The 16,745-nt window shown below is 39.4% G+C and overlaps 1 protein-coding gene across 2 annotated transcripts; it reads left to right on the forward strand.

Moving 5' to 3' along the window:
• Positions 1–4,034: 4,034 nt before the first annotated feature.
• cUnh17orf75 (chromosome Un C17orf75 homolog) lies at positions 4,035–14,170 on the forward strand. 2 transcript variants are annotated; one of them, XM_084571319.1, is made up of 10 exons: positions 4,035–4,755; positions 5,557–5,631; positions 6,110–6,235; positions 8,332–8,460; positions 9,182–9,242; positions 9,323–9,442; positions 12,055–12,119; positions 12,242–12,381; positions 12,464–12,567; positions 12,790–14,170. In XM_084571319.1, exons 1-10 carry the CDS (start codon positions 4,613–4,615, stop codon positions 12,997–12,999), a joined length of 1,173 nt encoding a protein of 390 aa, XP_084427445.1. In that variant the 5' UTR covers positions 4,035–4,612; the 3' UTR covers positions 13,000–14,170. The 2 variants fall into 2 exon arrangements, with proteins under 2 accessions (XP_084427445.1, XP_084427446.1); XM_084571320.1 differs by lacking the exon at positions 5,557–5,631.
• The last annotated feature ends 2,575 nt before the right edge of the window (positions 14,171–16,745 follow it).

The following is a 16,745-nucleotide window of genomic DNA, read 5'->3' on the forward strand; positions in this document are numbered from 1 at the left end:
AATACACAAGGAAGGAGCACCCCTGAGACCCATCGTCAGCAGCATAAACTCGGTTACATACAACATCGCTAAGCACCTGGCATCCATCCTGTCTCCGTTGGTGGGCAACACTCCCCACCACATTGAAAACTCCAGGGATTTTGTCCACAAAGTTAGTAACATCACACTGGGTCCAGAGGAAACCATTGTTTCCTATGATGTAACCTCCCTCTTCACGTGTATCCCACCGGAGAAGCCACAAGAGTAGTAAGGGAAAGACTACTAAAGGATGACTCCTTGGCTGGTAGGACCATCCTCACCCCAGACCAACTCTGCGTGTTACTCGATCTGTGCCTGATGATCCCCTATTTCCAATTTAATGGAGGATTCTACAGGCAAAAACATGGCTGTGCAATGGGGTCACCAGTGTCACCTATTGTGATCAATCTCTACATGGAGGAGGTCGACACCAGAGCCTTGAACTCTTTCACAGGAAACACCCCCACCCACTGGTTCGGGTATGTGGACGACACTTGGGTTAAAATCAAGACGCCGGAAGTGGAATCGTTCACACAGCACATCAATGCAGTGGACAGCAACATCAAGTTCACTTGGGATGACATCAGCAGAGGCAGTTTGGCTTTCCTGGACTGTCTGGTGCATGTGGAAGAAGACCGAAGCCTCAACATTGAAGTGTATAGAAAACCCACCCACACTGATCAGCACTTATTATTCATCGATCTTAGCCAGAGAAGGCCGATGGTTTGAAAGAGGAGTAAAGGAAGCCATCTATGTCAGACTGGAAAAACCTTCACTAAACAGAGGAGGTGGACTGAGATTTAATCTGCCATCTATTTACAATACAGTTTTAACTTCTGTCCCCAAGAAGTTTCAATCTCATTCACACCTTGACACTGGAGCCTCTGACGGACAAGAGTCGTTAGAGAACCATTCATAGGGACGAGGACAGGGACAAAACAGTCCCCCCTCAACAATAGGTAAGTACCCAGTCGTTAATGGAAATTAACTGCACCAGTTTCTGATTATTAGCATAACAAGCAAGTTTTTTCAGGAGGAGTTCCTATTTAAACCTCAAACTTCCCACCAGTCCCCTAGAACTGAAGAAGCTACTTGGATGAGTGGTGAAACGTCTTCTCAAAAAAAACTCTACAAGTCCAGTTGCCTTTTTTGAACCTTTGTTGGATATGGTGTGTAATGCAATTTAAGAGACAGTGGGGCAATATTTAAAAATAAATTACAAATTGTGTTATGGACTCAGCCCTGCTGTGCTGCAGAGGCGTCACTAGGTGTTAAGGACCGGGGAGATGCACAGGATGTGAGCAAACGAGCATGCGAGCAGAAAATTTCACAAACAGCTAGCAAAGACTGAGAAATTATTTATTAGTTATTATTAGTTATTTATTAGTATTTATTATCAGTCTGTTTTTTTTTTTTTAATACAGTAAACGATAAACAAAGGTTTGCACAGTAGCAGAATGTTTACAACATTAAGAAGAAAAAAAGGTTACAATTGCAAGTTACTTGGTGGGTGGAAGCGTCAAAGAATGCCGTCTGTTTTTAAGGGTGGCAAATCGATCTATCACTCTGTTGTGATTTAGATGCTGAAGCTCGGCTTTTTCAATTGATATGACTGCAAGACTGTCAAGTCTTTTCTGATCCATTATTTGACGCAGCCAAGAGTGCAGCCGACGCAGTACACTAAAGGACCTTTCACATGAGCATCTGCGCACATGCGTAAAGTGAGAAACACAGCTGATGCTCCAGAAGGAAGTCACCCCAAAGATATGGTAAAGAGAGTGCACACTGAACTCTATAAACAACCAGGACCTTCACAGAAGCATTTCAGACTAACTAGCTAGCTAAGTAGCAGCGTTCTTTTACAGCTGGAATGTAACTTTTGACAATGGTTTTGTCCCAAAACAACAAAGGTAAAACGTGCGCAGAGATTATCTGTAGTGTGTAAGCCAGGTTTTTATTTGTCAAACATGGAGCATTTCATTAATTACATGGGACTTTCTGCTGTTAGCTGGGGGCCGGAGCTAACTAATTGTTACTAACTAATACTTACTTTCTTGAAAAACTTTCTTATATCCATTTGCGCATCCATGATCTGTTCTGTTCGACTCTGCGTGGCTGCGAGTACCGAGCCGCAAGCAAGGTCGCAGGGAAAACGTGGACTGGATTTTCAGTAATGTGGGCGTTCTGAACAAGTGGAACGGATTGGATGTATGATCACATTTCAGTCCTTAATGACAGGTTATATGCTTATTCATTTAAACTGATATGCTGGCCGCGTTATATTGAATTTGTCATCATTTTTTTGTATTTTTTTTTAATTATTATTTTTTAACAAAACAACACCAACCTATTTAGGGGGGCTTAAGAAGAGGGACTTATTTTAAAACAGGCCTAACGACGCCACTGCTGTGCTGACCTTCTTTTGGCAGTGTGTTTTGAAGACCACACTAATATATAGTACCACTATTTATCACTAACTGCAGGTAATTATTAGCACAACAATTACTGTCAAACTATATTTATTAGTTTAGATCCCAGTTTAGTTCAGGCACTCTGGAAGCTGTTTCTATAAACATAATCTTAATATTTAGGATACTGTCAAAGATCCTATGAAGGAAAACAGATGAAAAAAATCAAACAACACAACAAACAAACAAAGTGAAAGAAAATCTTGACATTTGTTTTAGAGCTAATTAAATTGAAGTTCTGTAAATGCTTCCATGGAAATACATAACATTATGTAAGACCATGATGAGTTCATACGCAACAAAATTATTTATTAAACTAGATGATCGCAAGCGATCATAAAGGGGTCCATGCTGTGGCCAAGTCGTCCCCGAGTGGGACACAGAGGCATAAGTCACCAGTAGCGCCCCCTATAGACCGTATTGCACCAAACTTGGTGAAAAAAAAAAAAAATGGCAGATAGAAATGGGTGTGGCCTAGTCCATTAGAACCAAAGGAATCAGAGGGAGAAATAATTCTCCACCTAGCTGCATGCATGTGTATTGACACCTTGGCAAAGTGACATGCTCTACCAAGTTAGCAGGTTTGATGCCTTTCACCCTTGCAGTTTGTCCTGGGCAGACACTTTAGCTACGCAGAATAAGATTAATCATTATCATTATAAGAAGAAGAAGAAGAAGACGAAGAAGAAGAAGAAAAATCACAACAAAATCAACAGGGATCCTGCAACTTCATTTGCATGGACCCCTAATTAGCACCACATCGTGGCATTTCGAGCTACTTCAGGAATCAGCTAATTCAGTCACTGGTTGTTTTTTTCTGTGAGCTTAGCATATTTTTCTGTGCATTGTATGAAGACAAACAGGCATTATTTCAAGGTCTTCACTTTCAGTACATTTACAAACTTGTACTGTCTCCTGTAACAACTGTGATTATAAAAAAAGTTAAGCTCAGACAGGAAAAAGAACTGTACCAATGATTTGTCCAAGAAGGTGTCTGAGTGTCCATCCTTCATGAGTTTGTCAAAATGGTATACATTCACTTTGCAGGATTAGACAGCATCTTCCAATATGCTTCCCAGTGCTTGGTGCAAATGTTAAATTATCTGTTTCAGGTGACCCTCTGAAAATGAGAATTTGGCATAAGTGGATGCCATCAGTGCATCCACTTATTCCAAATCCAAATGGCTTGAGCTTGAAGACCTATAGCTTTGATAAGCACATCTCCACAGTCGATTTCTTGCACTCAGGTCAACTCTTTCACCATCTAGTAAACATAGCAAAACTTAAATTGTTACTCCATCAGTTAAAATACCAAAAAATTTTTTTGCAACCACCTATATCCATTACACTGACCAGATGTTTCAAGCTGGACTTGAGTGAAAGCTGCTACTACAGACACACTAGTTTTGTTCATCCTCTGCCAGTTTCTTCTTGCTTAGAATCCTTTCCAGTGTTCATTTCCTGAGAACACCACCATGCAATTAAGGCAATAAACCAAGGACATAGTCATTAATAATAATAATAATAATAATAATACATTTTATTTATAGGCGCCTTTCAAAACACCCAAGGTCACCGTACAGGTAAAACCACATTTAAAACATCTCATAATTATGCCTCGTTTCTCATTATTATGACCTGCTATCTCATAATTTGCTAAATATGACTTAATATCTCACAATTATGACTTTGTATGTCATAATTATGACTTCGAATTTCATAACTGTGACTTTGAATCTCATAATGATGACTTACTATCTCAGTATGGCTTTCCAGTTCATAATTATGAAAAGCTTTCCCATCATTGTGATATATTGTGACTTATAAGTGACTTCATGTCTTTTTCCGGTGGCGCAAATGAGTTTTGATAAGGGTAACCTTTAACATAAAAGCGGTGGCTCCATAGGAACAAACATGAGGAAACTATGTTGGAGTCGAACATATTTGAAAACGTACACCGAGGACATGCGCATTAACACGTTATCAAAAGACTTCCGGTCCGGAGTCGCTTTTTAATTTCAGCCAGGCGCTTCAACGTCAATAATACGGATCCCCCAACATACCATATCGAAAGTTAAAAACACGTCGTTGTTATCAGCTATTTTAGTCGATGTTCTGCTAGGATCATGTTTAGCTCCCAAACCTCGTCTTTCCAAGATTCGATTGACGTGGAGGAGAGAGATGATTTTGAAAGCGAAGAAATTACTGGGTACAGCCAGAAAATACAGTTGAATTGCTACTACACCATCTATCTTTATCAAGGCACAAGGTAACGATGGATACTGCGCGTTCCAGTTTCTACTTTGGACAAGTCTACTGTAGCTGTCGTTCTCTTATATAAATAACGAACATTTTGTAAAGGACGTTACTTCCACCTTGTGACGTGTTGCATGTAATATGATGATTATTGTTTTGTAATCAATATTCTTTTAAATGCGATGATATTTTCTGATTATCAATATCTGTTTACGGTTTATGGTTTATGGCCCTTATCATCCCTTATCCTCCTATATTTACTACCAGGAAAATCATTCCTGGCTAATTATTGTGCACGGTAATATACACCAATCAGCCACAACATTAAAAGCAATGGCGGGTAAAGTAAATGACATGACCATCTTTTGACAATGAAATGTTCTGGTGGGAAACTTTTGGACCTGGCATTTGTGTGAATGTTGCTTAGACATGTACCATCCACCTAGACTAGACCAGGTAACCCCACCCCATAACAATGACACTCCTTGATGGCAGCAACAAGGCTGATCCAGATAGGCCCTCCCCTCAACCCATAGGACCCAAAGGTCTCCACTACCAACATACCAACCAGACACCACAGGAAACCCTCAGAAGGCACGTGTCCATTCTCTGATGAGTCAGATCTGTTTTGGAGGCACAAGGGAGACCTACACAATATTAGGAACGGTGATCATAATGTTATGCCTGATCGGTGTATGATTTAATTTAGTTGCTGTAATTAGCAGTTACTTGATGACTGTGACATGCAGGTAAAACCAAATTTACGTGTACATTTAATATCAACAACGTGATGAGTAAACTGTAAACCCCTTAGATCTGAGACTTCTGAGGAAAATGTGTCATGGAACCAGAGCCGAGCAGACTCCACAACGAGTCAGGATGACTTTAGGTAACAAATAGCCATCCACCTACATTCTACATGCTTTCAGTGGTCATTTCTCTTCGACTTTTTCTGTCGTGCATTGGTGTGTCAGCGGACTGCCACCAATCAGAGATCCAGTCAACATGCAATCAGTGCATTCATGTTTTCATTCATGATTTTGTTCTGATTGGTACTTTATGTGCTGCTGAGTCACATGGCATTTAGGTACCTCTCAATCTGCCTAGTGTTTCTACATACATGTGTCAAGTGGAGTTGGCAAAAAGTGAATATAATCCTTACTGCCTCCGTGCAAGGCTCTAGGAAAATTTAAAAACATCTGTCATTGATAGACAGGCACAATTAAAATGTGATGTGACTCAGTTGTGTGTTGTTATAGATATGTAGCTTATATAGTATCATCAGCTTTCTCCATTGACTTTTATTGGCTTAGAGATTCCTCATTGCCTGGCTGCTTATCCATATTGATTATATGCCTTACCAACAGCCTGACACTAATCGACAGCAGCCTCCCATCGGAGGCAGAACCAGATCTGCGAACCTACATTTCAAGGAGGCTGAGCAAAGGAGCCCTACTTGGAAGCATGGGAAACATTGCCACAGTGGAACTCAGGTAACAATTTTCTATGTACTCCAACAACGTTTTACATCACAAATCGAAGCTTCATGTCATACCAACTTTAAATTAAGTTAAATCTAATAAGCTAAACACAATCCAGTTGATGCCCAGTGGATGGGAGAGAGAGTAGAGAAGCATATGGCAAAGCACCAGTCACCCAGACAAACTGACCTGTGCACTGCCTGCAGTGACTACAGGAAAACCTACGACTCAGTGCCTTACACATAGATCCTGAATTGCTTGAAGCTGTACAACAGCAGGAGGACACTAAACGTCTTAATTGAGAAAACTGATCAAAAATCAAGTCACCATCAATTGCTGCATATACCAAAGAGATGCTATGTCCCCGCTGCTGTGCTGCACAGGCCTAAACCTCCTCAGTCAGATCATTACCAAGAGTGGGTATGGACACGCCCTACAGAATGCAACCATTCGCCTCTTCCTCTATATGGATGACATCAAGATCTATGCCATGAGTGAGCGAGACATCAACTCACAGATCCACACCATCAGGATCTACAGCAATGACATCGGAATGTTATACGAACCGTGATTGGATGGTAGCAAGGAGAGGGAAGGTTGTCATCATTACACGACTGGCATAATAAGCTGGCCAAACGAGGAGATAGAGGCCACTGATATCAAGATATGGAAGCTCCTAACAATACACAAAGGTATCTCCAAATACAAGCTGAAACAAGAGCATCTGGACCTGTAGGGAAAGCAGAAGGAAGGAGGCCAGTGGCTAGAACAGGATGGACTGAAAGATGCTAGCAGAAGGGACATACATGGAACGGCATTACCAGTGTGCTGGAATAGTATATGGAAACATATGTGCAGAGTAAGGACAAAAGTCCCATGGTCAAAATGGGGGACGTCCATATACAGACTGACAAAACTGGTGGTGGCATACCAACCAGACATAATAGTGGTAGATGAACATCCATAGTGGCAACTGTAAAAGTGATAATCGGTAAGAAGGAACGTGAGAAGCTCAAGAAATACAAAGAGCTGAACGAAGGAATAGAAAAGATGCGTGAGTCAATAGTGGACCCATGGCGATCGGAACACGAGAGGGTGTGACTGGTGTGTGCAAAGATGCAATATGATCGACATTTGTGATCCTCTAGCTCCTAGACCTCTGGTAGAGTTTGCAGGAAAACAAAAGCTGCCCTCAAGGACCTGTATGTAGAAGTTCCAAATGTTTTATGAGACTGATATTCTGATTTTATGAGACTCTTCTGAATAATAACGCAGTGACGCAATTTTAATTGTTGCCTTCTGCATAAGAATAAGAAAAACCTTTATTTGTCCCGCAATGGGGACATTGCAGTTTGCAACAGCTTACAGAAAGGGCAGAATAAAAATAACAAGAGCAAAAAGGGTAGCTTATAAAAGATAAATAATGAAATAGAATAGCATAAAAAAATTGCACAGATTGACTTGTAAAATATGCATGAGGCCCAACTCAGCAAACCAACAAACATTAGAACAGATGCAAGATAGGAACGGAAGGCAAAGGCACAATCTTACTTACTGTTGGTGGGTATTTGACCAGAATTCCACCAGAGCAAAAAGGCAACCAGAAACTGCCAACCCTATGGACACAAGAGAAATGCCCCTCACCAAAAACACCAATTTAGCGTTTGCAAGCTAATTAGGTTATTATGTCATACCGAGGCTAGCTTGTACGCATACAAGATTGGTTTGATTATCTTGAACAAGCCCCCACTTGTCACAAACTTAAATGAGAATGGTCAAAGAAGGAGTCCACGCATGGGGTTTAATTAAATTGAGTTTATTTCAAATAGATGGAAGAGAAAATGGGAACTTGTCTGGAATAATTGAAATCAGGTTGATAAACCAATCCCCCATTCATATTGCATCTTTGCATCGCAACATGTGTAGACCAGATACTTGAGTTTACAAAATACAAGTTTCAATGGAAGAGAGAGAGTGACAAATAAAAAATTATGTTAGGTATGGTATCACTGTTGATGTAGCCTGTTTGATTCCATCACAGTAAAACAAAGATTAAGATTTAGAGTAAGTTGGTCAACACAAATGTGTTTAATATTTTCTCTTCCTAGTATTCCTGAGCAGGCAGTTGGCTGCTACTGCTGTCTCCTACAGCAGGAAAGGTCTCCTGAACTGCCGGATGCTGATGGAGATGGATATGTCATCTGTTTAATGGGGGGGTCTGAAAAAGGGCTAAACTTATATCCTTTTGCAAAGTGAAAGCAGTCAACATTATAGGAAACACTCAAGGTCTTCCAGCATCACTTTTATACATTTATACATGTTATACTCTCACTTGCTAGTTCATATAACAGTCATGCATTTATGACTACACTGAAAACCGAATAAGAAAGATGGTAATTCTTCCCCTTCCTTTTTATGGGGGAAAGCTGGACTGTAGCCGCTCTTTTGGGCGTTGATTATGGTCAGGCCTCATGGGGATGGAGTCATCTAAGTGCCTTCAAGTCTCTGTGCCTGAGTTCAGTTTGTTTACAACAGAATGGCTTTGATTGGTTGTAGTAGTTGGGAGTTGGAGTCATCCAGCTGCATGCACCCCATAATGATATCCAAGTGGTTTGTTATAAGCTTCATATTTTAGTAAGAATTGGGTCTGGCTATGCCAGGCTTCTGTGTGATCATTTTTGGGACGCAGTCGCACAGTACAATTCAATAGTACTGCAAACCACTGCTTTCAGAATTAAAACACAGTTGAATGACAGCTCTCTCACTCATTAGAAATAATTGCTGAATACCATAACCTTCATGAAACTAAGATTTAGTGCAGGACTTTTATATTAGAAGGTATTCATTTACACCAGTGTACCTGATGAACTAGCAAGTGACAGTATGCTGTTACAAAATGTCTTCTATGTCGTTTAAAGTTTGCTCAAACGAGTAAGCAAATTCCTTGACCTGATACACATTTAGATTAGAGCTTGATAAATACATCCAAGGCTTGCGTAGCAGCCTGCAAACCCCACAGGTATGAGAATGCAATAATAGTATATATTTGTTAATGAATTAATGATGCAATATTAAAATGTCTTACTATGTGTATGAAAGCTGAAGAACCTTGAGACTGAGGTGCGACCCTATCTGACCCAGTGGTACGAGGAGTCTGTGATGCACATTTATCGAGTGGTGATGCTGATGCAGAACAACATCAGCTTCTTGCTGCATGCCGTGAGTCATTTTTCATCATTAGCATTAGAGTGTGTCCAGTAAACACACTGCAAGTGCTGATGATCATAAACATTTGTAAGAGGTACAAACTACAGTATATAATGCTTGGAAAAGCCTTCACACATCTGCATAATGTGCAATACCACAAGCTTACAGCCATAACATTATGATCAAATAATGTTCAAATGAATAACACTGACTACACACGGGCAAAATTGTTGGTAATCTCCCGTTAAAGAAAGATAAACCCAGAGTGGTCACTGAAATTTACTGAAAATGAACTAATGAAAATCAGATGTTGCTTTTAAACTGTGGTTCAACAGGATAATTGAAAAAAATAACTCACGAAACTGGCCTGGACAAAAACGGTACAAAAAGAAAATAATAGAGAATAAAGAGAAAATAATATGACCGTAGGGACAAAACTAAGGTGTGTCCCGTAATTAGCATCACAGATGTCTTCCAACTTGTAATCACTCAGTCTGCCTATTTATGGGTTGAAAAGTGGTCACTGTCTTGTTTGGTATCATGGTGTGCACTGAACATGGAGCTAAGAAAGCTTAGAAGAGAGTTGTTTTAGGGGATTAGAAAGAAAATTATAGATAAGCGTGTTAAAGGCTATAAAAAGGGGTGAACTCCAAGGTTAGTGTACATCAGTGTCACATCGCACCATGCGCCACTGGAAGATGACTGAGGAGGACTCCATTGTTGGGTTGGAATCTGCCTAAATGCATACTGACAAGCCACAAAGCTTCTGGGAGAATGTCCTTTGGACAGATCAGACAGAACTGGAGCTTTTTGGGAAGTCACATCAGCTCTATGTTCACAGATGAAAAAAATAAGCATTCAAAGAAAATATCACTGTACCTACTGTGAAACATCGAGGAGGCTCCGTTACGTTCTGGAACAGCTTTGCTGCATCTGGCACAGTGGGTTTTGATCTCAAGACTGTCAAGGCATTCTGGAGCAAAATGTGCTGCCCAGTATCAGAAAGCTTGGTCTCAGTCATAGGTCATGGGTGCTCCAACAGGATAATGACCCAAAACAAATAGTTAAAAACACCCAGGAATGGCTGAGAAGAAAACATTGGACTATTCTCTGATTTAAATCCTATCAAACATCTGTGGATAGAGATGAAACATGCAGTCTGGAGAAAGCACCTTTCAAACCTGAGACAGCTGGAGCAGTTTGCTCACAAGGAGTGGGCCAAAACACCTGTCAACAGGTCCAGATGTCTCATTGAGAGTTACTCACAAATCGCTTGATTGCTGTGATTGCCTCAAAAAGGTTGCGTAACACAATAAGTTAGGAGTACCTTCATTTCTGTCTAGGCCAGTTTCATTAGTTTGTTTTTTAAAAATGATTTTGATGAACCACAATTCAAAATCAATATCATGAGTTTCATTAGTTCATTTTCAGTAAATTACTTTTGTCTGTTTCAAATTATTTCAGTGACCACCGTGGTTTTTTTTTCTTCTTTTACGAGATGGTATGAACAGTTTTTACAGGATGGTACACTGCAAATTCAGCATACTCAAATCAACACCATCAGAATGAATCTCAACACTTTTAAAGTGTCTATATGGGTCCACACCACAGAGTGTTAATTTGACTCTTTTTGAAGTGTTGGTATGTTAACACTCCTAAAGTGTTATTATTGACTCTTCTTAGAGTTAAAATGTAACACTTCTCAACACTAACCAGTGTTAGTTTCTCTCAACGCTAGTGTATAGTGTTAGATATCAACTATCTCATAGTGTCAGTTGTTAGCTACTACAGGTGTTTACTCCATATTTACACTGTATGGTGAAAATATTGTTTTCAGTTACATGTTACATGTAAAATAAACCATGATGAAATAAAGAGGCCATGTTAAGCTTAAAACATTTATTTTTAAATGCATGTAATGACATGTTAAATGCCACATCAAACTTTCCAGATAGTTTATTCCCAGCGTTAGCTTGTTGTTCGGACACAGCGCTGTACGGGACATGATGCCGCATGCGAGATTAAGAGTCAATATTTACATCAAACATAACATTATACACAAAGTGAAGCACATTTACTCACCAAACAACGTTTTCTCATCAGTGATAATCAGTCTGTAGTTATCGAGATGACTGTCCAGGTGCGGGTATAATAAATGGGCGGGGTTTATAAATTAACACCTTAGGTGTTATATCCAGGTTCAGAGCTCATCGTAGAAATAAAGAGAGTTAAATGTGTTGCACTGACACTTACAGAGTTAATTCACAAACACTCCATTCTGACACTCTATTTTAACACCAACTATTTGTCCTCAGAGAGTTATATATAACACATTTAACTCGGGATCGGGATGCCTGGTCTGGTCTAGGGGGGTAGTATGTCTAAGTAACATCCACACGAATGCCAGGTCCAAATTTTTCCCAGCAGAACATTGCATTGTCACAAGATGACCAGTGTTATTTGCTTCTTTCTCCTGTGAGTGGTCTTAATGTTATGCCTGTTCAGTGTAGTGAGGTCTGAAGAGTATTGTAAATGTTTTATCTTATTCAGAATGCTACAGACTTATGTTAAGCTAACTGTTTTCCAAAACAGTGCATTTCATCCACTAAACATACTGTGTACAGGCTCTGAGTCAGACACATGTGGAGATCATCAATTCAGATGAGAGGACAAAGGCTGATGTGTGCAGGTGAGTCAGATGACGGTCCCCCATATTGAAACTGTCACACTTTAAAATCCAGAACCGTTCCACCTGTTATATTTGTCCACGTAGTACAATATGCAGTTGCTGTTTGTTGTACATTGTGCAAGGTTCATCAAAGCAGCCAGTTTGCAGGGCTTGTCCCAGCAAGACACCACAGCAGCTTCTTTGTGCAAGGCCATGTCAGAGGACACACAATCTGAATTGATCGTAGACTGCTCCACCAGCCCACCCACACTCACCAATTCTGGTAAGTCATGTGTAAGTTATTTGTAACTGTTACATGTAACGTAACAATTTATCTGTTTAACACACATGTTTTCTCCCCTCAGTCAGTAATCGTTTCTGTGATGACTGGATTCGGGCATTTCTAAACTCTGCAGAGCGTTGCAATCCCTTCCTTCTCAGGCAGATTCTGGAAAACTTCAAACTTAAGGTGGGAAAACGTGCAGATAGTCTGTAGCAAGGCTGTTGTATCTCTGGATTTGGTTTTCTGGTCCTAAAGATGTCAAACATATGTCAGTCGTCAACTTGTCCACAAATTTTAGAAACTTCTCAGTATTACACTTAATTCCTATTTTTTTCTGCTTCTTTTTCACCCTGATCTCTTTCCTTTTTTGATATTGCTGCCTCTTTATCGATCACCAATACTCTACAGGCCATCCAGGATATGAACAGCCTGAAGCGATTTGTGCGACAGGCAGAGATGAGTCACTATGCCCTGTTTCGCTGCTACCAGTTCCTGCAAAGCTGTGGAAATGCGGACGTGTTGCTGCAGAATTCCAGGGCAGAGCACAGTGATCTGCCTGAAGCCTGCAGCATAATTATTGCCCTGGAGGAGTTCCTCAGGGAACAGGCCCAGGCCTGATTCCACTACAACATGATTTTGTCTGTTGCTGGTAATGGAGTCTGTGGTACCATACTCCCAAATCGTAAACACTACAGTTTATCGAAAACATTCAATGGCCTAATAAAAAGTTTCCCATGTTGAAAATTTAAATATGTTATGGCAGACACATAATACATTTATGAAAAATGTGTTTCTTATGCTGGCACTATACTTGCCTCAGATGACCATAAAACACTGACCACATACCAATACTTTCTTAAACAAATATGATTTGTCTTTTTTTGTGTGTTTTTCTTTTTTTCTAATAATGATTTGTTAGTTCAGTGACATCACTGACTGAAGATGTTTATGTTAGTTGAAAAGCGTGAATATTTTTCATCTTTATATATTATTTATACATCTCTATACATCTAATTGTAGAAAGGCACTTTCCAAAACTTATCTGGGTGTACATAATGATACTATGAACCAAATATCTAGCATTTTGCTAACTGACAATGATTACACACAGAATTGATCATAACAAAATCTTCTATGCACGGAAGTGGAATTATTTTTTGTTTATTTGATGTCCAAATATTCTTTTATGCTATTTTATTGTACTTTCTGGGAAGAAATAAAATGCAGATTCACAAAATACTTTTGCATGCTTTTATATATCACTTGTTTTGCTTACATTTCATCCTAATACCTGCACTACTAAATTGTTTAGATCTAATAAATATTGATAATGTTTGTACACGTATGTTTGTGAATTAATATTAGATGTTTGTTCAACTGTCATTTAGTGTAATTTTTGCATATTGTATTCTTTTCTGTTTACAAATGCCTTCATTGTTCATGAGCATGGTTTGTACTCTATATAAAAAAATATGAAGTAAGAAAACAATTTCTGACTATAGATGGTATTCTGAAATAAATATTAGAAGGCTTAAGTTTTTTTTTTACCATCCATAAATCCCATAAAGTCCAAAGTAAATATTGCAGCAATATAAATGTTGGTGTCTACTTAAACTGTGAACTATGTGATATGTACACAAGTAATTTTGCTATTGTGGACCATTGTGTCAGTGATATACAGTGTGTATGTGTAGACATCTCTGTACAGTATGTTCTCTGTAGTTACAAATGATTGTGTATTTCTCTGTCTTGTTTACAACGAGCTGAAATAAATGCTACATAACCTCTGCATGGTTGTTGTCTAGTATACAAAAGTTAAGAAAATGTGACATCATTTACACTTGCTATTTTTGTATCATAAATACAATTAATTTCACAAAATCTGAAACAAAGATGTAGTAAAACTATAACATTACATAAATGTTACCTATGGTGTGATCAGATCGCTGTCTAAGGAGTCTGAATTTCATCATGCTATCACTGTGTGAGCAGATGGATGCACTGTTTAATACGTTTGCTCACATACCTTAAATGTGAGAAGCTGTAAGAGTGCAAGGTCTGTGCCTGGGAGGAGACAATGGGCATTTATGGGGGCTTGGTCAGATCAGTTCAGATGTGAACAGTATTTGGGCAGAGGGTGATGGGTGACATTTCATAAATTCACAACCATACACTAATTAATGGACGTCTGGATAGCTCTCTAAAGGTGAAGCCAATGTATGCCTGGCACAAAGGTACTGAATAACAATTTATCTACTGTGTTATCATAAAATAAGACACATCATAAATGTCATGAATAATGAGAATTACTGCAACAGGGGTAATGCTCTTAAAAAAAACAAATTGCCTAGGAATGATATGATAAATAATAAAAATGCCTGCGATAAAGAGATATAAAGGGTGTGGTCTTTTTGGTGCAGAGGAAACTTAGGGGCAATGCTAAGAAATGCTGGGGTCAAAAAGTCTGACTGCTGAAGGGACAAAGAACCTCTGGTAGCACTGCTTCTTGCACTGTGGGTGCAGCAGTTGACTGAAGCAGCTACCTAAGGTCCCAACAGTTTCATACAAGGGGTGAGAGGAGTTGTTCAAGATGTTTGACATTTTAGCAAACATCCTTCTCTCCCTCAGAATTGCTCCACTGAGTCCAGGATGTAGCTGGCATTCTTTATCAGTTTGTCCAGTCCTTTGTCCCTCACTCTGATTACAACACTCCAGAAGACCACAGTGTAGAAGGTCGCTAATGCAACCAGTGTACTGCTATGTATACCCCTAAAGGACCTCATTCTCCTCAGCAGCAAACTTAGCCAGTCTTGTATGGAGCGTGGGTCTTGTCGAACCAGTCCAGCTTATTATTCAAAAGAACACCCAATTATTTGAATCCATACACTATCTCAGTGTCCAATCTTTGGATCATTTGGAAGTCAATCACCATTTCCTTTATTCTGGAGGAGTTGATGTGAAGGTGACTGAGTTTGCACCTTTTGACAAAGTCCTTGGTCACCTTCATGGATTCCATTCAATACACGTCCACCGACAGCTGTATCAATTGAGAACTGTATCCAAATATGGCAGCTGCTTGTGTTGTATTGGGAGTCCAATGTGTCTGTGGTGAATCCCCTGTGGAGCCCCTGTGCTGCAGAGCATCTAACCAGGCCCCGTTCATACCTTGCATTTACATCCGTCTTGGGGAATCTGATCAATGATCACAAGTGACCAGCATAAAACACCAGTGTGAACACACTCTGGACACTCTGAGGTGGCATTTGAGAGATCTGATCTCTGACCACATTTGGAGGTAGTCTAGGTTGCATTTGTCCACTTTTCTTTGGTATAACACACAATGCGCACTGTCCACCTAGCTGTTAACTAAATAATAAATAAATAAAAACAAAAAGTACCTTCGTTACATCACTGATTTGTAGCACATCCGATTTGTTTGTGTTTTGCATTATAACTAATTACATTTCATACACCATCATCATTTCCAAATTTTGACTTGTATTATTGTGTACTGGTTTTGAGCAATGCCTTGTAAGTTCATCATTCCCTTTCCTTCTGAGCCTGTCTGACACTAACAACCACACTATGTTCAAAGTCACTTAATTTACCTTTCCTCCATCCTCTGATGCTCAGTTTGAACTTCAGCAGACTGTCTTGGTCATATTTACATACCTAAATGCACATAGTTGTTGACATGAGATCGGTTGATTATTTTTAAAAAATCTATGTACTTTACGCAACTGCAAGTCAAATGGTCCTGCATTAATAGTACTGTAATAAACAATGGAGGTCTTATGTGTATATGTAATAATTCGCATATGGAAGAGAACAATGTCCTATGTGAATGTTTGAAGTACTGCGATCTTTAAAAGAGAAGAAAAACTACAATAATCTTATTTGATTATTGAAAAGTACTTAGCAGGATCATTGAAAAAAAATTAAAAAACACTCGATGTATCAGATTTCTTCACTGGGTTTTGGAAATTTAGAGAACATTTATACTGCAGCAAATGTGTATTTACCACACTGCCATTCTTCTTAGTACAGATAAGAAGATATGTGGTCCCATCAACCAGTCCGGTCTTCATGGCCTCCTGCAGCTATCCACTCCTACCTGAATGAACAATTCTTCAACTTGCCTATGATTCCTCTTACATTCTCAAACTGTTACATAACATCACCAGCTGTATTTGTGTCATCAGATTCTACATATACACTTTAGTAAGATGTATGTATCTATGACAGATGTATGTTTATCTCGTTCCTCCTGCTGTTCTCTCTTTTCTGTCTCTACCCGGCTGGCCTTAGGCAGATGGGTCCCTCCATATGAGCTGGGTTCTTCTCAAGGTTTCTTCCTGTTAAAA

Source organism: Chelon labrosus (genome assembly GCF_963514085.1).
Source record: "Chelon labrosus genome assembly, chromosome: 21".
Classification (NCBI taxonomy): Eukaryota; Metazoa; Chordata; class Actinopteri; order Mugiliformes; family Mugilidae; genus Chelon; species Chelon labrosus.

Excerpts from the sequence above, each read along its gene's own strand:
- cUnh17orf75 (XM_084571319.1), top strand. The coding sequence starts at position 4,613 with ATGTTTAGCTCCCAAACCTCGTCTTTCCAAGATTCGATTGACGTGGAG. Across the intron at positions 8,461-9,181 it reads TCTGAAAAAGGGCTAAACTT|ATTTAGATTAGAGCTTGATA; the intron begins ATATCCTTTTGC and ends GACCTGATACAC. Across the intron at positions 9,443-12,054 it reads TCAGCTTCTTGCTGCATGCC|GCTCTGAGTCAGACACATGT; the intron begins GTGAGTCATTTT and ends TACTGTGTACAG.